Source organism: Macaca nemestrina, chromosome 13 (genome assembly GCF_043159975.1).
Source record: "Macaca nemestrina isolate mMacNem1 chromosome 13, mMacNem.hap1, whole genome shotgun sequence".
Taxonomy (NCBI): Eukaryota; Metazoa; Chordata; class Mammalia; order Primates; family Cercopithecidae; genus Macaca; species Macaca nemestrina.
Window position 1 is genome coordinate 38750846 of NC_092137.1, and position 24877 is coordinate 38775722.

At 46.7% G+C, this 24877-nt stretch overlaps 1 protein-coding gene across 1 annotated transcript in view; it reads left to right on the forward strand.

Annotated features, from left to right (window-relative positions):
• Positions 1 to 17876, forward strand: part of LOC105464874 (galactose mutarotase) — a 76933-nt gene extending 59057 nt beyond the window's left edge. Inside the window, exons 5-7 of the mRNA XM_011712982.2 lie at positions 11548 to 11689; positions 14887 to 15061; positions 16605 to 17876. Coding sequence (XP_011711284.2) covers positions 11548 to 11689; positions 14887 to 15061; positions 16605 to 16682 — 395 coding nt within the window. The 3' untranslated portion in view covers positions 16683 to 17876. The remainder of the gene's footprint in view (positions 1 to 11547; positions 11690 to 14886; positions 15062 to 16604) is intronic.
• The last annotated feature ends 7001 nt before the right edge of the window (positions 17877 to 24877 follow it).

Here is a 24877-nt window from a genome sequence, read left to right on the forward strand (position 1 = left end):
AAAAAGGAGCGGGGGGCAAGGAGGAGCTGGGGAGGAAAATTAGTCTCCTGTCAGAATTTGTGAAGTCAGTGCTAGGAGGTGAAAACATCACCTCTTAGATACTAGCAGTATACTAGCAATCTATTGCTATACAACAAATTACTCCAGCACTTCGTTCATCGTTTCTATTGGCCAGGAATTTAGACAGGGCACATCTTGTTTCTGCACATGATGTCTAGGGCCTCAGCTTAAAAGATTAGAACAGGGCTGGAATCATCAGAAGGCTTGTTCACTCACATGTCTGGCAGTTGATGTTGGCTGTTGGTTGGAGGCCTTGCTGGGGCTGTCAGCCAGAACAGCCCACACACAGCCTCTCCACGTGACTTGAGCTTCCTTACAGCATGGTGGCTGGGCTCCAAGGGCAAATGCCTTGAGAGAGAGAGAGGGTGAGGCTGGAGCCTTTTACGTAACCTGGTCACAGAAATCACACAGCGTCATTTGGCCACATTATTTTGGTTAAGGTGGTTAAAAAGGTCCATCCAAGTTCCAAAGAGGAAACACAGACTCCACCGCTCAGTGAAGAAGTGTCAACATCACATTGTAAGGAGAGCTTGTGGATGGGATCTAGACTAGTGTGGCCATCTTTGAAAAATGCAATCTGTCACAAGCAGTCATGGGGAAAAGGCCAAATTCCTCATAATAGACTGTGGGTGTGAATCTCTTATGTAAGACAAGAGATATGAATCAAGGCAGATGAATTTTGTGAAGGCAGTGAGTTTTTCCTTCACTTTCAGAGTGCAGGTAATTTTAACTCTGTCAAGAATGCAAATAGAAAGAGGAAGGTTTAATCTTTTGTGACAGAGATCTGGAATGTTAGAAAGTCCTATTTCCAGTGATCAGATCTACTTCATCTTCTTGAAAAAATGAGGCAGTCGTAGTGGCTAGAGTAACACCCTCACGAACTCTTTGTTAAGTCATCCCCCCTCCTCCAGTCACTTCCACCTCTTCCTGGCTTACTGTCACTCTAACATCACTCCTGTCATAATCCTTGATTATTTTCTTATCCATGTTGGTGATACTCTGACCACTCTGCTTCTTTTTTGAGATGGCCTCTCACTCTGTCACCCAGGCTGGAGTGCAGTGGCATGATCATGGCTCTCTGCAGCATTGACCTCCCAGGCTCTAGTTATCTTCCCACCTCAGCCTCCCTAGTAGCTGGAGTCACAGGTGTGTGCCATACCACACCTGGCTAATTTTTTAATTTTTTGTAGAGACGAGATCTCACCGGGTTGCCCAGGTTGGTCTCGAACTCCTGGGCTCAAGGGATCTGCCCTCCTCAGCCTCCCAAAGTGCTGGAATTACAGGCGTGAGCCACCACGCCTAGTCCACTCAGCTTGAGATCCACTCTTCCAATGATCTTGTCCTTCACCCTTCTCAGCTGCTCACTTCTTTGACTTTGTCATGACCTCTCTTTGCAACCTTCCATGATCGCTATTCCAGATATCTTTCAGCTCCAATAATTCTTCAGCACCACAAGAACATACAGTTCTTTGGCATAACTATCACCTTTTCACTGTCCCTCCCCAACTATACCTTCCCTTCCCCACCCCCTGCCCCCACCTAGAACAAAGGTGCATCATGCAGGCCGGGTGAGGCGGCTCACGCCTGTAATCCCAGCACTTTGGGAGACGCAGGCTGGTGGATCACCTGAGGTCAGGAGTTCGAGACAGCCTGGCCAACATGGTGAAACCCTGTCTCTACTAAGAAGTCTATCATGAGAATCATCCCTTTGCACACACTCAACTCTCTTGCCCCCTCCCTCCTTCTTGTATGTTCCTAACAAACCCAACCCTGATTAACCCCACCCCGCACACCCTCCACAGCTGTCACCATGCAGCTTCTGGTCTCTATGTTTATGAAAACAACCTCTAGTGGGCCCTTGATGCTGCCTGCAGTCAGACATTCTCTGAAATAGGGCATGAGCTGCTCCTCTGGCCCAGAGCTGTAACCCTACAACATTGGGTCATAGCCCCTCATCTGCCAGGCACTGCTGCCCAGACCTGAATACACACCCATCTGGCCTTCAGGAGAATAAAAAATCCTCTTCAGAAACTGCTTCTCCCTGCTGACACCCCTGGCTTTCTGGTGGCTTCAGAACTAAAGTCAGAGGATGTGACATTCTCTCTGAGGGTACCCTTTCCATTTCCGCTTCATTTTTCTGAACACTCAGCGTTGCTGAGAGAGCTATTTTGACATCTCCTTCTATTCTTAGCACCAAAGCACGAAGTCATATATGCAGATAAACCAAGGTTAGAAAAACTGCACGTTCATTTTCTAAATTCTTAGTGAGAAAAATCAAGAGCACCTGTTGGGGTTGGGGGCGTAAGGGGCTGTAACCAAGTCGGACACTCCAGAGGAAGGTGGAAAGTGCCTGAATGGAGGTTCTGACACTATGCAGATGTGTCACCTTGGGCAAGTCCCTTCAGTTGCCGGGGGCTCAAGCTCACCATCTGCAAAGTGAGGGGACGGGATGAGGTAATTCCTAAGCCCCTTTCTAGATCTTTCATTCTTCATCACCAGATGCTACAATATACACAGTTGCCTCTGGGTTTTTCTCTGCCTCTCCTGCCTTCATTCATCAGTTTTTCAATCAACTAAAGGCTCTGCTTCATGCCCAGAGGGTACAGAGATAAACAGGGCACAATTCTTGCCCTTTAGGAACTCACATTCCTTATAGACAAATCACTTGATATATGTGAAAGTTGGTTATACAAACTGGGTCATTCTTGTCATACCCAACTAACTCAGAATTGAGAGGCTGGGGGAAAAGGGCATTTAGGGTACATAGCACCTGCTCCAAGAATTGATTTTTCTGCAAAGCTGAAACAGCCTGCTGTAACCCTAAGACCAGTTTCACCCTAGTAATTGCTAAAATGACCTGCTGTGACTCTAACACTAGTTTTACCTACTGCTGTCACTCACCAGTCAGAGCCTGCCAGCTCCCAGAAGTTTCTTTAGTGCCAATGAGTGTTCTGTCAGAATAGTATGTAACATTTCTCTTTCTAATAAAACTCCTGGCCAGGTGCAGTAACTCACGCCTGTAATCGTAGCACTTTGGGAAGCTGAGGTAGGAGGATCACTTGAAGCCAGGAGTTCAAGACCACCCTGGGCAACATAGTGAAACCTCATCTCTACAAAAATATTTAAAAATTATAGCTGGTCGGCCGGGCGCGGTGGCTCAAGCCTGTAATCCCAGCACTTTGGGAGGCCGAGACGGGCGGATCACGAGGTCAGGAGATTGAAACTATCCTGGCTAACACGGTGAAACCCCGTCTCTATTAAGAAATACAAAAAACTAGCCGGGCGAGGTGGCAGGCGCCTGTAGTCCCAGCTACTCGGGAGGCTGAGGCCGGAGAATGGCGTGAACCCGGGAGGCGGAGCTTGCAGTGAGCTGAGATCCGGCCACTGCACTCCAGCCTGGGCGACAGAGCGAGACTCCGTCTCAAAAAAAAAAAAAAAAAAAAAATTATAACTGGTATGGTGGTGTACTCCAATAGTCATAGCTACTCAGGAGGCTGAGGCAGGAGAATCCCTTGAGCCCAGGAGTTTGAGGCTGCAGTGAGCTCTGATCAAACCACTATACTCCAGCCTGGGTGACAGAGCAAGACACTGACTCAAAAAACAGAAAAACAAAAGCAAAAAAAAAAAAAAATATATATATATATATATATATATATAAAAATAAAATTCCCAACCTTCTCTCTGTTTTCCGGACATACTGAGGACCACCCAGGCTGTGTGTGCGCTCTGAATTGCAATTCTGTGATTCTCTCTCTTTTTTTTTTTTTTGAGACTGAGTCTCGCTATGTTGCCCAGGCTGGAGTGCAGTGGCACGATCTCAGCTCACTGCAAGCTCCACCTCCCGGTTCAAGCATTTCTCCTGCCTCAGCCTCCAGAGTAGCTGGGACTACAGGCATGCACTACCATGCCCAGCTAATTTTTGTATTTTTAGTAAAGACAGGGTTTCACCATGTTGGCCAGGCTGGTCTCGAACTCCTGACCTCAAGTGATCTGTCCATCTCAGCCTCCCAAAGTGTTGGGATTACAGGCATGAGCCACCACGCCTGGCCAATTCTGTGATTCTCAAATAAAACATTGAGAGATTCATCTCTATATTTTATTTTGACTGATAAATCATGTAATTATGTCATAATGTGATCAATGTTTTGAGAAAAGTCTGTTCTAAGTATAATGGGAGCAAAGAAAAAAAGATTGGTTCTGGCTATAGAGATTAGAATATTTCACAAGAGGAAATTATGTTAGAGAATATTCTTGAACAATCAATTGGACTTTGCCAGAGTGTGGTGGGCATAGGGAACCAGAAGGAACATTCTTTCCAGTTATGAGAAAGGGCCCAAAGACATGGCAAATCTGGGGGACAAATTCCACATTTTCCATATAGCTGACCATTAAACACATGACCAAGTGTGTCAGTGCATGACGTTGGACAAGATAGATTGGAGCCTTCTCTCTTTTTCTTCTTCTCATTTAGCAAAAATTTCATCATTGTAGAATTGTCCCAATTTTCTAATTTTAAGTCAGGGCTTCTTTGTCATGCTTAAAGTCTTACCCTCTGTGCCCTCTGCTCTGTATTCTATGTGGTGGCCTGAAATCTGGCCCTGTTATATATATTTTTTTATGCCAGCCTCCTGAAGGTGTTCAAGCACACCATTTATCAAATATTTCCATGTAATGCGGCAGCAAATAACAGCTTCATTTTACAGAGGGAAGAGCTGAAGCAAACACTGATTTGTAGATGCTTGGTAACAGGGAAAGAGACCTGATATACGGCCTCTGTCTTTCCTTCACAAAAATTTTGTAGCTTTCTTTGTTTCTTCAAGCCTTCTACCTGTAGTTATACCTTAAGGGAGATAATTATAAGCAATTTTGACTGACCTGAGTCAATCACACTAGGACCGTCATATGGGTTAGATTTTGAGTTGACTGTGGCTTTAAGGAAGAATTAAATATTGTGAACACCATTTAAAGTTATAGAAGAGGCCGGGCGCGGTGGCTCAAGCCTGTAATCCCAGCACTTTGGGAGGCCGAGGCGGGTGGATCACGAGGTCAGGAGATCGAGACTATCCTGGCTAACATGGTGAAACCCCGTCTCTACTAAAAATACAAAAAACTAGCCGGGCGTGGTGGCGGGCGCCTGTAGTCTCAGCTACTTGGGAGGCTGAGGCGGGAGAATGGCGTGAACCCGGGAGGCGGAGCTTGCAGTGAGCCGAGATCACGCCACTGCACTCCAGCCTGGGAGACACAGCGAGACTCCGTCTCAAAAAATAAAAATAAAAAAAATAAAGTTATAGAAGAAAGCATAAGTTACCACTCGGAATATAGGTTGGTAAAGCTAAAATCTTCCTGAGCCCATGAGAATACCTGCTTTTTTACCCCAAGTCTAATTGTTTCATGAAGAATTGCTGAGCATGGTGGCTCATGCTTGCAAACCCAGTACTTTGGGAGGCTGAGGCAAGAGGATTGCTTGAACCCAGGAGTTTGAAACCAGCCTGCGCAACAAAGTGAGACTCCCATCTCTACAAATAATTTAAAAATTAGCCAGGGGTGCTGGTACATGCCTGGGGGTCCTAGCTACTCAGGAGGCTGAGACAGGAGGATTACCTGAGCCTGGCAGGTTGAGGCTGCAGTGAGCCGTGATCATGCCACTGCACTACAGCCTGGATAACAGAACGAGACCCGCTCTCTTAAACACACACACACACACACACGTATGTGTATATATATAAAAATTGGGCCGGGCGCGGTGGCTCAAGCCTGTAATCCCAGCACTTTGGGAGGCCGAGACGGGCGGATCATGAGGTCAGGAGATCGAGACCATCCTGGCTAATATGGTGAAACCCCGTCTCTACTAAAAATACAAAAAACTAGCCGGGCGAGGTGGTGGGCGCCTGTAGTCCCAGCTACTCGGGAGGCTGAGGCAGGAGAATGGCGTAAACCCGGGAGGCGGAGCTTGCAGTGAGCTGAGATCCGGCCACTGCACTCCAGCCTGGGCGACAAAGCGAGACTCCGTCTCAAAAAATAAAAATAAAAATAAAAAAATAAAAATAAATAAAAATTGAACATACACCTGTAGTCCTAGCTACTCAGGAGGCTGAGGCAGGAGGATCACTTGAGCATAGCAGGACCCTGTCTCTAAAAAAGAAAAATTATTGCTGCCTTTTTCTTTGCTTTGCTTTTTGTTTTTGTTTGTTTGTTTGGTTTGGTTTGGTTTGCTTTTTTTTTTGAGGCAGGGTCTCACTCTGTCACCCAGCCTGGAGTGCAGTGGTGAAATCTTGGCTCACTGCAACCTCCATTTCCTGGGTTCAAGCGATTCTTGTGCCTCAGTCTACTGAGTAGCTGATATTACAGGCATGCACCACCACACCTGGCTAATTTTTGTATTTTTAGTAGAGATAGGGTTTCGCCGTGTTGCCCAGGCTGGTCTCAAACTCCTGACCTCAAGTGATCTGCCCGCCTCGGCCTCCCAAAGCGCTGGGAATACAGGCATGAGCCACCATGCAAGTCTGGGAGGTGGTTTATCATGTAAGTGTTGCAGGACAAAAGCATACCCAAGTGAGTCACACTGCTATCTCGGATTTGGCCTTTGGCTTTCGAGATCCAAAAAGTTCAACTATGAATCCTGCCAGAACTGATCAGGGTTTAGAGACTGTAAAGCAACCTCTTTCTATTGTGTCTCTAGCACCATCTACTGGGAGACAAAAGTGCCTTTATTAGTATACCTTCAGATGAAAGTGTCAGCAACCTAACAGGTAGCAGAGGAAGGAGAAAAGGGGAGGAAAGAGAAGCTCAGAGCAGATTCTATGTAAGAAAAAGAGGATTAAATGCTTATATATTAGATGGAACCACTAAAACAAAAATACAGACCTTCTAAATTTAAATTACCAGAAATGCACACAAGCAAACACAGTCCATATGGTAAAAGATTTTTTTTTTTTTTTTTTTTTTTGAGACAGGGTCTTACTCTGTCACCCAGGCTGGAGTGCAGTAGCACAATTTTGGCTCACTGCAGCCTCGACCTCCTGGGCTCAAGCGATCCTCCCACCTCAGCCTTTCTAGTAGCTGGGACTACAGTGTGCACTACCATGCCCTGCTAATTTTTGCTTTTTTTTTTGAGACAGAGTCTCGCTCAGTCGCCCAGGCTGGAGTGCAGTGGCGCGATCTCAGCTCATTGCAAGCTCCGCCTCCCGGGTTCACGCCATTCTCCTGCCTCAGCGCCATTCTCCTGCCTCAGCCTCCGACTACAGGCACCCGCCGCCACGCCCAGCTAATTTTTTGCATTTTTAGTAGAGATGGGGTTTCACCGTGTTAGCCAGGATGGTCTCGATCTCCTGACCTCGTGATCTGCCCGCCTCGGCCTCCCAAAGTGCTGGGATTACGGGCGTGAGCCACCGCGCCCAGCTGCATTTTTTTTTTTTTTTTTTTTAATAGAAATGGGGTTTCATCATGTTGCCCAGGCTGGTCTTGAACTTCTGAGCTCAAATGACCCCCCTGCCTTGGCATCCCAAAGATTTAAAAAGAAAAACAAAAAAACAGAAGTCATAAAAACAGAAAGTATACTATAAAGTACAATGACAGAACAACAGAACACACACACACATATATTTATATATATATAAAATATATATATATGCTGTATTAATGCAGTTAAATGTGCCTATTAAACAGAGTCTCAGTTTTTTGTATTTTTGTTTTGTTTTGTTTTTTTGAGATGGAGTCTCCCTCTGTCACCTAGGCTGGTGTGGTTGCAGTGGCATGATCATAGTTCACTACTACCTCGAACTCCTGGGCTCAAGCAATCCTCCTACCTGAACCTCTCGAGTAGCTGGGAATACAGGCGTGCGCTACCACACCCAGCTAATTTTTGTATTTTAGTAGAGACAAGTTTTCACCGTGTAGGCCAGGCTGGTCTCAAACCTGTAATCCCAGTTACTCGGGAGGCTGAGGCAGGAGAATCGCTTGAACCCGGGAGGCAGAGGTTGCAGTGAGATCATGCCATTGCACTCCAGCCTGGGTAACAAGAGTGAAACTACGTCTCAAAAAAAAAAAAAGAACAAAACATTAGATGAGAATGGTGGCGCGTGCCTGTAATCTCAGCTACTCGGGAGGCAGAGGCACAGGCAGGAGAATCACTTGAGCCGGGGAGGTGGAGGTTGCAGTGAGCTGAGGTCGCGCCACTGCACTCCAGCCTGGGCAACAGAGTGAGACTCTGCCTCAAAATAAATAAATAAAATGTTTGAGGTGATGGATATGCTAAATACTTGATTATTACAAAATGTGTACATGTATCAAAACATCAACACTATGCCCCATAAATATGTACAATTAGTATGTGTCAATTAAAAATAAAACTACAAGGCCACACCTGTAATCCCAGCACTTTGGGAGGCCAAGGCAGCAGATCACTTGAGGTCAGGACTTCAAGGCCAGTAGGGCCAACATGGTGAAACCCCATCTCTACTAAAAATACAAAATTAGCCTGGCTTGGTGGTGTGCACTTGTAATTCCAGCTACTCGGGAGGCTGAGGTATGAGAATTGCTTCAAAAAATTAAAAAAGTTTAAAAAAAAATGGTTGTGGCCAGGCACAGTGGCTCACGCCTGTAATCCTAGCACTTTGGGAAGCTGAGGTGGGTGGATCACCTCAAGTCAGGAGTTTGAAACCAGCCTGACCAACATGGAGAAACCCCGTCTCTACTAAAAATACAAAAAATTAGCTGGGCATAGTGGCACGTACCTGTAATCCCAGCTACTAGGGAGGCTGAGGCAGGAGAATCGCTTGAACACGGGAGGCCGAGGTTGGGGTGAGCCGAGATTGTGCCACTGCACTCCAGCCTGGGCAACAAGAGCAAAACTGTCTTAAAAAAAAAAAAAAAAAAGGTTGCATGTGCAAATATTCCCTGTTTAAAATTTAAACAGGGAATAAATTAAAAATTTGGCCAGATCACACCTGTAATCCCAGCACTTTAGGAGGCCAAGGTGAGCGGGTCATTTGAGACCAGCCTGGTCTACATGGTGAAACCGTGTCTCGCCAGGAGCGGTGGCTCACGCCTGTAATCCCAGCACTTTGGGAGGCCAAGGTGGGCGGATCACAAGGTCAGGAGATTGAGACCTGGTTAACGCGGTGAAACCCCGTCTCTATAAAAATACAAAAAATTAGCCGGGCGAGGTGGCGGGCGCCTGTAGTCCCAGCTACTTGGGAGGCTGAGGCAGGAGAATGGCGTGAACCCGTGAGGCGGAGCTTGCAATGAGCCGAGATCGTGCCACTGCACTCCAGCCTGGGCGACTGAGCGGGACTCCGTCTCAAAAAAACAAACAAACAAACAAAAAACCGTCTCTACTAAAAATACAAACATTGTCTGGGCTTGATGGTATGTCCCTGAAATCCCATCTGTTTGGGAGGCTGAGGCGGAAGAATCACTTGAACCCGGCAGGCAGAGATTGCACTGAGCCAAGATCGCGCCACTGCACTCCAGCTTGGGCGACACAGTGAGACTGTGTCTCAAAAAAAAAAAAAAAAAAAAAAAAGAGCAAGGAATCCTTTGTGCACTTCCCAGATTCTCTCGGTTGAACAGTGGACACCCAGACACGTGGGCTGGTATCACCTGGACCTCAGTGTCTCACTTGAGTGCTTCATACCCAGGCACCCTGAGGCTGTATGTGAACTCAGAACTCTAGTCTTCAGACACCAGGAAGACTACATTTTTGAAGAGCAGTTCTGAGTTTAAGAAAAGAAATGGGGCCGGGTGCAGTTGTTCACACCTATAATCCCAGCCCTTTGGGAGGCCGAGGCTGGTGGTTCTCGAGGGCAGGAGTTCAAGACCAGCCTGGCCAATATGGTGAAACCCTGTGTCTACACAAAAATTAACTGGGTGTGATGGTGTGCGCCTGTATTCTCAGCTCCTCGGGAGGCTGAGGCAGCAGAATCGCTTGAACCCAGGAGGCAGAGGTTGCATTGAGCCAAGACTGCGCCATTGCACTCCAGCCTGGGCAACAGGCAGGGGGAAACTATGTCAAAAAAAAAAAAAAAAAAAGAAAGAGAGAGAGAGAGAAAGGAAATGTCCTCTTTTACTCAGATAGATTTGTGTGTTCTCTCAGCATTTAGGAACCCACAAAAGCAGAACCAAATGTTTTAAATGACTGGCAATTGGTTCTTCTTTTACTTTTTAAATTATTTTAATGGTAAGGTACAAGTTCCTGCTTTTTCTTAGCCTCTTAAGATTTCAGCCCTACTTTGCATGCTAATTCTCTTCCCTAATAACAGTAGAAGCCAAGTTCCTAAAATTGCCATTTGACCACATGAAAGGGAAAAATAATTATCACCCTAAAAGAGTATGTTAACCTCCTATCACTTGCATTTACCTTTAAAATATATGAGACAGCTCTGGGACTATAAGAAAACTTTTTAGGCCAGGCATGGTGGCTCACACCTGTAATCCCAGCACTTCGGGAGGCCACGGCTGGTGGATCACCTGAGGTCAGGAATTGGAGACTAGCCTGGCCAACGTGGTGAAACCCCGCCTCTACTAAAAATACAAAAATTAGCTGGGCGTAGTGGTGTGTGCCTGTAATCCCAGCTACTTGGGAGGCTGAGGCGGGAGCCTCTAGCCTGGGCGACAAGAGCAAAACTCTGTCTAAAAAAAAAGCTTTTAAGAAGACTCAACTGTATCATTGTTTCAGGCTCTGAAACAGAGTCCTTTTCTCTTTCCTCTTCAAAAAGAAAGGGCTGGAGCGATTTGGCCTGTTACAGAGGAACCTGGGATTCTCTATTCTTGGTGCAAGGTTCTAGCACCTGGCTGTCACTCCTGGGTGGGCCATAATTTTAAGAGGAAGTGGATCATCTTATCCTGGGGTTTTCCACCTGAGCTGCTCAGAACCTGTACTTGATTCAGCCAGAACAACTCTGGCTTTTATATATATGTTACTATATATTTATGAGTATATATTTTCCATTGTCCCTTGGAATCCACAGAAGACTGGTTCCAGGACCCCCTACTGATACTTAAATCATTGGACACTCTAGTTCGTTCTATAAAATGGTGCAGTATTTGCATATAATCTGAGCCCATACTCCCATATACTCTATTTACTTGTTTATTTATTTGAGGGTTGTTTTGTTTTCTCTTCCCCACCCTCTCCATATTTGTTTTTGAAGACAGTCTCATTCTGTCACCTATGCTGGAGTGCAGTGGTGCAATCATGGCTCACTATAGCCTTGACTTCCTGGGCTCAAGCAGTCCTCCTGCCTCAGCCTCCTAAATAGCTGAGACCACAGGCACACATCACTATGCCTGGCTAATTTTTTACTTGTATTTATTTATTTATTTTGGTAGAGATGGGGTCTCTGCATGTTTCCCAGGATCTGGGCTCCCATCTCTTTAACAAATTAAAATGAAGGTGGAGAGGGTAGAACCAGTGAGTGTTTGGGGAGGCTCTATATAAAGATGAAACTTGGGCATTTATCATCTTTGTTTTCTGTCTCCTCCCATCAGGAGAAGTTGCCCCGGTGCAAGGAACTGCATTCGACCTGAGAAAGCCAGTGGAGCTGGGAAAACACCTGCAGGACTTCCATCTCAATGGTTTTGACCACAATTTCTGTCTGAAGGGATCTAAAGAAAAGCATTTTTGTGCAAGGTGAGGTACTTTTCACTTCCTGAGTCTGTAAGGAAGAAAGAAATGACACCACCTCCTATCTTCCTCTGGGGCTTTTCCTCTGGCCACATCCGTGGCATTTACCGTGCTACAGGTGACCCAATACCACATCCCATATTTTCTCAAAGCTCCCATGGCACAGGTGAGCTCTGTAGAATGTATCCTCCTCCCTCTGCCTGCCATTACCCCTAGGCCCCCTGCTCAGCACCCCTTCTCTCACTCTCTGCCTGTTCTTTAAGGCTCATTTTCTGTTAGAAGCCTTAACTCTTCCTAGCGTAAGTCACCTTGGCCATCATCGAACTTCCAGAGGCTTTGTGTTTTCTCGATCTGTGACTTATGCCTGCCTACTCCATGGCCAGTTGGAGGCTAGGCATCTCCCGCAGCACTCACCGCCTCCAGCCTTGACCGATAGACACTTGTGTGCACACTCTCGCCTTCTCACCAAATCCCAGCTCCTCATGTCATTTCATCTTTGTGAAGCCCTACCTCTACCCTAACACCTAGTATCATCCTTGGCACTAGCAAATAATGAATAAATATTTGCGGAATTAACAGTTGGTTTTTTTTGTGAGACAGAGTCTTGCTCTGTCGCCCAGGCTGGAGTGCAGTGGCGGGATCTAGGTTTACTGCAACCTCCGCCTCCCGGGTTCAAGCGATTCTCCTGCCTCAGCCTCCTGAGTAGCTGGGATTACAGGCATGCGCCACCATGCCCAGCTGATTTTTGTATTTTTAGTAGAGATGGGGGTTTTGCAGTGTTGGTCAGGCTGGTCTTGAACTCTTGACCTTGTAATCCACCCGCCTCAGCCTCCCAAAGTGCTGGGATTACAGGGGTAAGCCACTGCACCCGGCTCAACAGTTTTTGAATAAAGCAGAGAAAATGACTCAAACCTAATAGTGACAGAAAAAAGGTCAAAGACCTTCTCCGGGCTGGGGGTGGTGGCTCACGCCTGTAATCCCAGTACTTTGGGCGGCTGAGGTGGGCGGATCATTTGAGATCAGGAGTTCGAGACCAGCCTGGCCAACATGGTGAAGCTCTCTGTCTCTACTAAAAATACAAAAATTAGCCGGGTGTGGTGGCGCGGGCCTATAGTCCCAGCTACTCGGGAGGCTGAAGCAGGAGAATTGCTTGAACCAGGGAGATGGAGGTTGCAGTGAGTGGAGATTGCACCACTGCACTCCAGCCTAGGTGACAGAGCAAAACTCTGTCTCAAAAAAAAAAAAAAAAAAAAAAAAAAAATTCCCTTCCCTGACTCTGAGCCCCAGTACAAGGTCCCAGCAATGTTCCTGCAGCTCCACCCCACTTTCCTCCACTGTGCTCTTACCCACATTCCTCTCCCCACCCCGGGAGACCCTCCTGCTCTCTCCCCATTTACCCAAATCCTAGCCCTCCTTCTCCAAGCATCTTTCTCAGAACCTCTTGGTTAACTGCCTGTGGTGGGGATGTTTTAACTATTTCATGCATGTGTTTTGCCTCTCAGTGAAACTATAAGACCCAGGCCTGTTTTAATCTATATCCCTTCAACACCAAGTGTAGGACCAGGCAGGAAACTCCCCACTGTAGAGGCCTGGATTTTTATGTTTTATTTTGCTTTGTTTGGTTTTTGAGACAGCGTCTTGCTTCATCACCTAGGCTGGAGTGCAGTGGTGAGACCGCAACTCACCTGCAACCTCAATCTCCCAGGCTTAAGCAATCCTCCCACCTCAGCCTCCCAAGGACCATGCGCCTAGCTAGGTTTTTTAATCATTTATTTTTGTAGAGATAAAGTCTCACTATGTTTCCAGGGGTGGTCCCAAATTCCTGAGTTCAAGCAATCCTCCTGTCTTAGCCTCCCAGAGTGCTGGGATTACAGGCTCCACCATGTTCGGCCAAGGCCTGATTTAAAAAAAAAAAAAAAAAAAAAAGAACACAGTGAATCTAGTGAAAACCCACAGCAGGACTGTTATGAGGGGAGACCTAACTAAAAAACAGCCTGCTTAAGTCCCAGGGAAGGGAACAGTTTAATTTAGAAAAGCTTCTCTTCACTTTCATGAGACAAGGCTGGTGGTTTTGCCAGGTCAAGCAGAGAGCCCCAATTCTTTATGAAAAAGAATCTCAGTAGGGCATGGTGGCTCACACCTGTAATTCCAGAACTTTGGGAGGCTCAGGCGGGTAGATCACCTGAAGTCAGGGGTTCAAGACCAGCATGGCCAACATGGTGAAACCCCGTCTCTACTAAAAATATAAAAATTAGCCAGGCGTGATGGTGGGCACCTATAATCCCAGCTACTCAGGAGGCTGAGGCAGGAGAATCGCTTGAACCCAGGGGGCGAAAGTTGCAGTGAGCCAAGATTGCACCACTGCACTCCAGGCTAGGCAATAGAGCAAAACTCCATCTCAAAAAGAAAATAATCTCAGGCTGGGTGCAGTGGCTCTCATGCCTGTAATCCCAGCACTTTGGGAGGCTGAGGTGGTCAGATCACCTGAAGTCAGTAGTTCAAGACCAGCTGGGCCAACATGGTGAAACTCCGTCAATACTAAAAGTACAAAAAAAAATCAGCTGGACGTGATGGCGGGCACCTGTAATCCCAGCGACTCTAGAGGCTGAGGCAGGAGAATCGCTTGAACTATGGGGGCAGGGGTTGCAGTGAGTCAAGATCACACCACTGCACTCTACCCTGGGCGACAGAGCCAGACTCCGTCTCAAAACAAACAAACAAACAAAGACACAAAAAGTAGCTGGACGTGGTGGTGTGCACCTGCAGTCCCAGCTACTGGGGAGCTGAGGTGGGAGAATTGATTGAGCCCGGGAGGCTGAGGTTGCAGCCTGGGCAATAGAGCAAGACTCTATTTCAAAAAAAGAAAGAATCTCAGCCTCTCCAGGACCTTCTTCTCTCCAACCTGGCTGCTGCCTTCCTCCTTACTCCCCAGCTGGCAGGAGTGAGTCTGTTTTGTGATGCCCCAAAGAAGCCAAGATCAGAGTGAGACGTTGCTACTGAGGATCCTGAAAGCCACCTGCTCATGCCTTGCTTTTGAGACTGGAAGAATTTTCCATCATGCTCTTCTTACCTTCATCTCCCCCTTATATCTGGTCCCTGCTCTGTGGCTGGGTCTGATTCCTGTCTCAAAGCTGCTTCCCAGCTTCTACTCCTCCCCGCCTGCTTTTCTGCCCTGGACTCATGTGGTTTGTGTTTCTTACCAGGGTGCATCATGCTGCAAGCGGGCGGGTACTAGACGTATACACCACCCAGCCCGGGGTCCAGTTTTACACAGGCAACTTCCTGGATGGCACATTAAAGGGCAAGAATGGAGCTATCTATCCTAAGCACTCTGGTTTCTGCCTGGAGACTCAGAACTGGCCTGACGCAGTCAATCAGGTAATGCCACAGGCTGGCTTGTTGGAGTGGAGTTGTGTCCAAGGTCACACTATACGACAGAGTTCACTACACTCGGATCAGGTTGTATGATTCAAAAGTTCAGGCTTTGTTTGTTAGGTTGTTTTTTTGAGACAGAGTCTCATTCTTGTCGCCCAGGCTGCAGTGCAGTGGCGTGATCTCAGCTCACTGCAACCTCCGTCTCCTGGGTCCAAGCGATTCTCCTGCCCCAGCCTTCCAAGTAGCTGGGATTACAGGCACCTACCACCATGCCTGGTTAATTTTTGTATTTTTAGTAGAGATGAGGTTTCACCATGTTGGTCAGGCTGGTCTCAAACTCCTGACCTCAAGCGATCCACCTGCCTTGGCCTCCCAAAGTGCTAGGATTACAGGCATGAGCCACTGTGCCCGGCTCAAAAGTTCATGCTTATTCTCTTCTCCAAGTCACAGAAAACCCACAGCCAAGCTACTGACTTGGGATTTACATGGTTTTAAGAAAGCTCAAAGCCTTTATCCAGTTTGTTTCTCCTTACCAATACCTTCTCGTTTTCTGCAGCCACACTGAAGGAGCGCTTCCATATCGTCTCCTCCTGTGTGCTCCCTCATAACTTTCTTTTCTGGTTGTTACCTAAAGCAGTACTCCTGAAAGTGCCAGCCCACAATAAGAAACTTGCACCTTGGGCTGGGCAAGGTGGCTCATGCCTGTAATCCCAGCACTTTGGGAGGCTGAGGCGGGAGGATTGGTTGAACCTGAGATTGAGGCTAACCTGGGGAACACAGGGGGACCTCATCCTTACGGATTATTAGAAAAATTAGCCGGGTGTGGTGGTGCACACCTGTGGCCCCAGCTACTTGGGAGGCTGAGGTGGGAGGATCACCTGAGCCTGGGAGATCAAGGCTGCAGTGAGCCATGATCACACCACTGCACTCTGGCCTGTGCAACAGAATGAGACCCTGTCTTAAAAAAAGAAAAAAAAGAAGAAAAAAAAAAGGGCCAGGTGCGGTGGCTCACACCTGTAATCCCAGCACTTTGAGAGGCTGAGGCAGGCATATCACTTGAGGTCAGGAGTTCACGACCAGTCTGGTCAACATGACAAAACCCTGTCTCTAGTAAAAATACAAAAAGTAGCTGGGCATGGTGGCAGGTACCTGTGATCCTAGCTACTTGGGAGGCTGAGGTGGCAGGAGAATCGCTTGAACCCAGGAAGCAGGGTTTGCAGTTAACTGAGATTGTTCCACTGCACTCCAGCCTGGGCAACAGAAGTGAGACTTCATCTCAAAAAAAAAAAAAAAAGCCTACACCTTGCACCGGATTATAGATCAACACACTGCTTCCCTTCATCAGGAAAGCCTTCCTTTAACAAAGTGTGCTTTTTTCCACTCTGATTAAACTTCTTTATCTCACCATGAACCAATCATAAACAGTTCCCGCACTGGCGGCCCTCCACGGAGCACTGGTCTAGAGGACTGTCCAGAAGCACACCCGAATGGTTAATGTTGCGGCCTGTGGTGTCAAATGTCACCTGTGTTGCTTCCCCTTTCATAGCCCCACTTCCCTCCTGTGCTGCTGAGGCCTGGTGAGGAGTATGACCACACCACCTGGTTCAAGTTTTCTGTGGCTTAAGAAGGTGTGAAGATATGATCCAGTCCAGGGCTAGGCTCAGCCGCCTGTCTCCTGTCCAGAAAAAAGGTGAAGATTAAGAAGCTTTCAGAATGATTCTATGGATTAAAATCATACAAATGGTGGCTGTCGTGAGAATCAGTCTGGGTATTGATTTCCTTTTCCAGTGACTGGCTCCAGGCCATGTCTAATGACCAGCTCGATTCCCTGTGCAGTTCAGAGTGCAAGTGAACCCAACCAACGATGTCGTCATCTAAGCCCTGATCCTAACCAGGGACTCCCATGCTGCTGTTGGCTCCATCTCTCCACGCTGCCTCTTTCAACTTTTCGCCCTTCCTTTCTTTAAAGCTATTCTCGCATTGCTTTTGTTTCCTCCTCCTTCACCTCCAACCGCTGTCAGCAGCACTCCGGAGTTTTCAAATGTCACGTTAGCTCACCCTGCATGCTGGGAGATGGACTGTCTCTATACAGCAGTAGATGATTGATAAGTGAGGAAACTGAGACTTAGAGAGGTTGAAGACCAACAAGCTAATAAATAAAAAGTTGAGGCTGGGCACGGTGGCTCACGCCTGTAATCCCATCACTTTGGAAGGCCAAGGCAGGCGGATCACGAGGTCAGGAGATCGAGACCATCCTGGCTAACACGGTGAAACCCCGTCTCTACAAAAAATATTAGCCGGGTGTAGTAGCACGCGCCTGTAGTCCCAGCTACTTGGGAGGCTGAAGCAGGAGAATCGCTTGAACCTGGGAGGTGGAGGTTGCAGTGAGCCAAGATTGTGACATTGCACTGGGCAACAGAGCAAAACTCCATCTCACAAAAAAGAGAGAGAGAGAAAACAGCTCTCTCTGTCTCTAGGGAGAGGGAGGGGACTTCCGAGAGGAAAAGGCCTGCAAAGAGCCTTTGGGTTGACTGAGAAAGCACAGCCAGGCCAATGCTTGGGAAGAAAGGCAGGCAAGCACTGGAGACAGGAGATACTAGGGTGAAGAGAGAGCCTTGCCTTTCACAGCACAGTGAGCATGACATTGCACCAGGGACAGAGGTTGTGTTATATGACAAGGCTGGGGGCTCCTTCTTTCCTAGACAATCAAAGCATCGGTGATGGGTTTTGGTTGGTGATTTTGAAAAAAAAAAAAAGTATGTTATACTAATATATACTGTACTGAATTGAAATAAAACCAAAATCTGCATCTTCAAAAGACTTGTTCCTTTACTCAGCTTTGAGTCTCTCAGGCGTGGACCTTTGGGAAATGGACCGAGAATATGGATGTGTTCTGGATTCTACGTTGCCCTCCAGTGGGAGCCCTGGCATTTTCCTGCCTAACAGTTAGGAAAGCTATCTCAGTGGAAGTCGCTTTCCATACTTCCTCTTTCTTTGTAACCGATAATAAACCAAAGATCTTGTTTATTTTTCAATTCATTTCGGCATGGATTTTCTGAGCACCTGCTCTGTACCCAGCCCTCTGCTGGGTCTGTGAAGGGGTTCAAGTCAGGTGTGATGCTGCCCACGACAGCCCGTCAGGTGGGGCAACGTACTCAGGTGTCTTCTCACTGGTGAGGTTAACTTTGGTGACTTGAGGCTGCCTGCAGGTCTCTCCACTCTTAAAGTTACCAATGTATACATTAGCCAAGAGGCCTCAGAGATGAACTGTTAAGCTGACTGCAACCCAGCTACCAATTTGATTAAACTGTTCGATGCAGGGTTCTCATACTCTGGGTGCCAGCAATCATTTAGGAAATCCCAGAGAAGAGAATGAACGTTGTCTTATTCACAAGTGCAGGGTTGCCAGTTGCCCCTGCTTTCTGTATCCTGAGCAAAAGTCACAGAGTGCCTTGACCTGTGTCCCCTAGCCAGCTGCAGGTTTTTCCCAGCAGGCTTGAACCCAAACCGGGCCTTGAACATTCCCAGGCACTGATAAAGCTGTCTAGGTTGTTCCCTAAAACACTAAAAGAAACTGGCACTGGGCCGGGCATGGTGGCTCACGCCTGTAATCCCAGCACTTTGGGAGGCCAAGGTGGGTGGGTCTCCTGAGGTCAGGCATTCAAGACCAGCCTGGCCAGCATGGTGAAATCCCGTCTCAACTGAAAAAAAATACAAAAAAATTAGCTGGGCATGGTGGCAGGTGCCTGTAATCTCAGCTAGTCAGGAGGCTGAGACAGGAGAGTCGCTTGAGCTCGGGAGGCGGAGGTTGCAGTGAGCCAAAATTGCGTCACTGCACTCCAGCCTGGGTGACAGAGCGAGACTCTGTCTAAAAAAAAAAAAAAAAAAAATAGAAAAAGAAAAAAGAAACTGGCTCTGGCCCTGAGCCAAATTCCTTAAACTGTCAGAGAAACTCCCTCACTGCTGACATACCTGGGTTCAACACCCCTTTTCTCTCTCAGCGATTGCTGCAGCACTCTGTAAGGAAGTTCCTCTAATACATGCTTTGGATTGATCACCCTGGCGCTTAGAGCTTCTTTCTTTGCCCTATCTCGAGACAGCTTGGAGCACTCCCTGGTGGGGTCTCCCCTGCCGCCACTATGGGGACAATTCCAGCCCTGGATCCACTGAGACAAAACAAAGAAATGTAACAACTACAAATTAGTTCTTAGTGTAACGGCCTCTAGGTTTGAGAATGCCAAATTAATTAATTTATTATTAATTAATTAGCCAAATGCTTTGTTTTCTTCTGTCCAAAAAGAGTATTGTTTTTATAAGAAGCCAAGTCTCCAGGAGTCCAAGTAAGGATACTCATCGCCTGTGGGGCAGCTCAAATAAGTTACTGGCATTTAAATTAATGGTGTTTATAAAAGCAAGTAAAAAGGCGGCCAGACGCAGTGGCTCACGTCTGTACTCCCAGCACTTTCGGAGGCCGAGGCGGGTGAATCACCCGAGGTCAGGAGTTCAAGACCAGTCTGGCCAAGCTGGTGAAACCCCGTCTCTACTAAAAATACAAAAAAATTAGCTGGGCGTGGTGGCATGCGCCTGTAATCCCAGCTACTCAGGAGGCTGAGAGAGGGGAATTGCTTGAACCAGGGAGGCAGAGGTTGCAGTGAGCTGAGATCTCGCTACTGCACTCCAGCCTGGGCAACAGAGTGAGACTCGTCTTAAAAAAAAAAAAAAAAAAAATTGGCTACGTTTGTCATACCATGCATCTGAGGCAAGCAAAAATTTGGAGAAACTCTTTTAGTGGCAGCAACCAATCTGTCCTTTTTCATGAAACACACGAGAACTTTGCTTGAGAAGCCCTTCCATGTGCTTATAAGACATAGATTGTGACGTGTGACAGCATGTGAGCATAACTGTGTGATTTTATAAAGTCTCTGAAGGCCCCAGCAAGAAATAAAATTTTAGAAGGTGCTTGGTGCAGTGGCTCATGCCTGTAATCCCAGCACTCTGGGAGGCTGAGATGGGTGGATCACTAGGTCAGGAGTTTAAGATCAGCCTGGCCAAGATGGTGAAACCCCGTCTCTACTAAAACCACAAAACTTTGCCAGGCGTGGTGGTGGGTGCCTGTAATCCCAGCTACTCGGGAGGCTGAGACAGAGAATTGCTTGAGCCTGGGAAGCGGAGGTTGCAGTAAGCCTAGATTGCACCACTGCACTCCAGCTTGGGTTACAGAGCGAGACTCTGTCTCAAAAAAAAAAGAAGTACAAGGTAAGATGTAATATTAAAATAATTGCACAAACATTGCTGTAAAGATTAAGATGTCGTGCTGTGGAGGTGGAACTGGAGAGTTTACAGAAAGTAGAACATGAAAAAAATGCAGGACTACCAGCACAGGGCAGGAAGGAAGCCCGGCATGTGTCCTGGTCCCTGGCCAGTTCCCATTTTCACTCTTAACCATTTTAAGCAATTGGATCACCAGTTTTCAAGAGGCTGTTTGGACAGGAGTACAGTCCTTTTCCAATCAAGGCATTTCCTTCGTTAAAGTCTCAGATGCTTTGGGCAGCACTTCCAGCTATAGTCAGGCAGGGACGTCAGCAAATCCTCTCCTTATTATAGTTCAAGCAATTAAAATGCTGAAAACATTTGGCAAAACATTTTTTTTTGTTTGTTTAGAGATGGGGGTCTTGCTATGTTGCCCAGGTTGGTCTTGAATTCCTGCCCTCAAGCAATCCCCCCTCCAGCCTCAGCCTCCTAAGTACCTGCAACTATAAGCACACACCACTACTCCCGGCTCAGAACAATTTTGGTGCTCTGGAAACAGACATAAAACCTTCCAGTCTGAGATATGTTGTCTGAAAAACTACTGAGCTTTGAGTAGGAATAGTGGGAGTCTGTAGTGTTCTTGCCTGGGGCTGTTCCCATCCCCCTCACTCCTCCAACTCAGTAATTATGAAGGTTCTGCGGAGGACGAACAAGCAGCTGTGGTTGAAAGAGGGTTCACTCCTTTTGGAGGTGTGAGTGGCAGCCATATCCAAATCATCGTCAATAGAAGTAACGATCCCAGTGCTGTGCAGGCAGGAAGGGCCTATGGCTCTACTGGCCTGAGGTTGCAGTCGTGGCTGCCGCAAGCAGATTTTTGGCTGATCGGAGGCTGGGTGCATGTGCAACAAAGATGAAGGGCTCAACAAAAAGTAAAACTCAGGATAAACTTGAAAGCAGCCTGAATATTAAAATTACTCACCTGCCTACACACAGACCCATCAGCGGAGGGCAGAAGTCTGACTGGTTGAGGTATCAGCACAAACTCTCCAGAAAGTGGCTGCCCCCTAAGCTGTGCAGACACAAGGCAACCCCCTAGAATTTTAAAATAAGCATAAGAAGCTGGACATAGTGGTTCGTGCCTGTAGCCCCAGCTACTCAGGAGGCTGAGACAGAAGGGTTGCTTGAGCCCAGTGTACTATGGCTATAGTGTACTATGATCCCACCTGTGAATAGCCAACTGCACTCCAGCCTGGACAACATAGGGAGACTCTGTCTTAAAAGATAAACACAATAATGTTGGGGGGGAAAAAAAAACAAACCTGGAGATTATAAAAAGCAATCAAGTAGGCTGGGCCTGGTGGCTCACGCCTGTAATCCCAGCACTTTGGGAGCCCGAGGCAGGCAGATCACCTGAGGCCAGCAGTTTGAGACCAGCCTGGCCAACATGGCAAAGCTCAATCTCTACTAAAAATACAAAAATTAGCCAGGTGTGGTGGCGCACACCTGTAATCCCAGACACTTGGGAGGCTGAGCCAGGAGAATCGCTTGAACCTGGAAGGTAATCTCAGTGAGCTGAGATCGTGCCACTGCACTCCATCCTGGGTGACAGAGTGAGACACTACCTCAAAAAAAAAAAAAAAAAAAGGAGGTGGGGCATCAAGTGAAGAGTTTGTTGAAAACAGTACAATAATGCATGAAAAGTTAAGTAGAGAGGCCAGGCACAATGGCTCACATCTGTAATCCCAGCACTTTGGGAGGCTGAGGCAGGCGGATCACTTGAGGACAGTAGTTCAAGACGAGCCTGGTCAACCTAGTGAAACCCCATCTCTACTAATAATACAAAAATTGGCCAGACGTCACCACATGCCTGTGCCTGTAATACTGGGAGGCTGAGGCACAAGAATCACTTGAACCCAGGAGGCAGAGGTTGCAGTGAGCCAAGATCATGCCACTGCACTCCAGCCTGGGTGACACAGTGAAACTGTGTCTCAAAAAAAAAAAAAAAGGTTAACTAGAGAGACTCAGAAGTAGATTTGAGACAGCAAAAGAAAAAGTGAACTTGAAGGTAGAGTAATAGGAATTATTCAATCTGAAAAACAGAAGAGATTGAAGAAAACTGAACAGAACCTCAGAGACCTGTGAGAAAATAGGCACATGAGTGTATGTGTAATGGGAGTCCAAAGAGAGGGATAGAAAAAATAATGGCAAAAAACGTCCAAATTTGATGAAAACCATTAATCTATAAATCTAAGAAGCTCAACAAACTTCAAGATAGTGATTCCCATCTAGGTACATCAAACTGTTGACACATTTAAACTGTTGAATGTCAAAAGCAAACAAAATTTGAAAGCGGCAAGAGAAAAATGACTCCTCGCTATAGGGGACCACCAGCACCAGTACAATGAACAGCTGACTTCTCATCTGGAACAATGGAGTCCAGAATGCAGTGGAATGACATGGTCAAAGTGCTTCAAAACCAGAGATTCAATTATCACCCAGAACTATCCTTCAAAAACAAAGGTGAAATAAAGACTAGAGAATTCATTGCTAGCAAGCCTGCCTTATGAGAAATACTGGAGGAAGTCCTTCATACTGAAATTACACCAGAATCCATGGAAATAAAGAAGTTCAGAAATAGTAAATATATGGATTAAAAAGAAAGATGCTCTAATTTTTCATTTATTATCTTAAAAGATGTAAGATTGGCTGGGCATGGTGGCTCACACCTGTAATCCCAGCACTTTGGGAGGCTGAGGAAGGCGGATCAAAGGTCAAGAGATCGAGACCATCCTGGCTAACATGGTGAAACCCTGTCTCTACTAAAAATACAAAAATTAGCTGGGCATGGTGGCATGCGCCTGTAGTCCCAGCTACTCAAGAGGCTGAGGCAGGAGAATCACTTGAATCCAGGAGGCAGAGGTTGCAGTGAGCCAAGATCGTGCCACTGCACTCCAGCCTGGCAACAGAGTAAGACTCCATCTCAAAGAAAAAAAAAAAAAAGACATAAGATTGCATAAAGCAATAATTATAACACAGTATCGAGTTTAGAATACATAAAAACAGCATAAAGGAGGGAGGAGTAAAAGGAAATAGCATTGGAGTATAATTTCTGTATTTTACCAGAATATTAATCAGAACTACATTGTGATAAATTAAGATTCAACCACTAACTAAAAAATAGTTTTAAAAAATCAAGAGGAATTAAGTAACACATTTATCTTAATTTTTTATACTAAAAAAAATATTTAGGTCAGGTGTGGTGGCTCATGCCTATAATCCCAGCACTTTGGGAGGCTGAAGTGGGAGGATCACCTGAGGTCAGGGGTTTGAAACCAGCCTGGCCAACGTGGCGATACCCGTCTCTACTAAAAATACAAAATTAGCCAGGCATGGTGGTGCATGCCTGAATCCCAGCTACTTGGGAGTCTGAGGCAGGATAAATTGCTTGAATTTGGGAGGCGGAGGAGGTTGCAGTGAGCCGAGATCATGCCACTGCACTGCAGCCTGGGCAGCTGAGCAAGACTCCATCTCCAAAACAAAACAAAAACAAAAAACAAAACAAAAAAAACCCACACACACACAAAACCCTGTCCTCCTTCAGGGCCCTGCCAGGGCTTTATTTCTTTGTGACAGAGTGTAGGGAAGTTTAGGTCATCAGAGAGACCTGGTAAATACTTCTTCAAAATTCCTTAATAGAGGGCCAGGCGTGGTGGCTCACACCTGTACAATCCCAGCACTTTGGGAGGCCGAGGCGGGTGGATCATCTGAGGTCGGGAGTTTGAGACCAGCCTGATCAACATGGAGAAACCCCGTCTCTACTAAAAATACAAAATTAGCCGGGCGTGGTGACACATGCCTATAATCCCTACTACTCAGGAGGCTGAGGCAGGAAAAAAGGTCGAACCCGGGAGGCAAAGGTTGCAGTGGGCGGAAATCACGCCATTGCACTCCAGCCTGGACAACAAGAGCAAAACTCTTGTCTCAAAAAAAAAAACACAAAATTTCTGAATAGAACGTTAACTTTTTTTTAAAGATGATTATTTCCTTGAGCACAGTGACCTCTACTGGTACTAATATAAATTAAAATGCCGTTTCTGTTTTTTTCAGTTTTGTTTCCAGCATGGGATCATTTGGAGACAGAGAAACCTAGAGGACACATAGTAGAATCCTTCTTTGAAACACGTGTGAGTGCTGCTACTTCCTTATTATAATAGAATAAACCAAGCCAATCTTCAATAACGAAAACCACTTCCAGAGCAGTGGTTTTCAATTCTGGTTGCATATTAGAACCAAGGGAGAGGCGAGACACTGTGGCTCACACCTGTAATCCTAGCACATTAGGAGGCTGAGGGTGGTGGAATGCTTGAGCCCAGGAGTTCAAGACCCACCTAAGCAACATGGCGAAACCCCATCTTTAAAAAAAAAAAATGCAAAAATTAGCTGGCATGGTGGCACGTGCCTGTAGTCCCAGCTACTCGGGAGGCTGAGGCAGGAGGATCACCTGAGGTCAGGGAGTCAAGTGATCATGCCACTGCACTCCAGCCTGGGTGACAGATGCTTTCAGAAAAA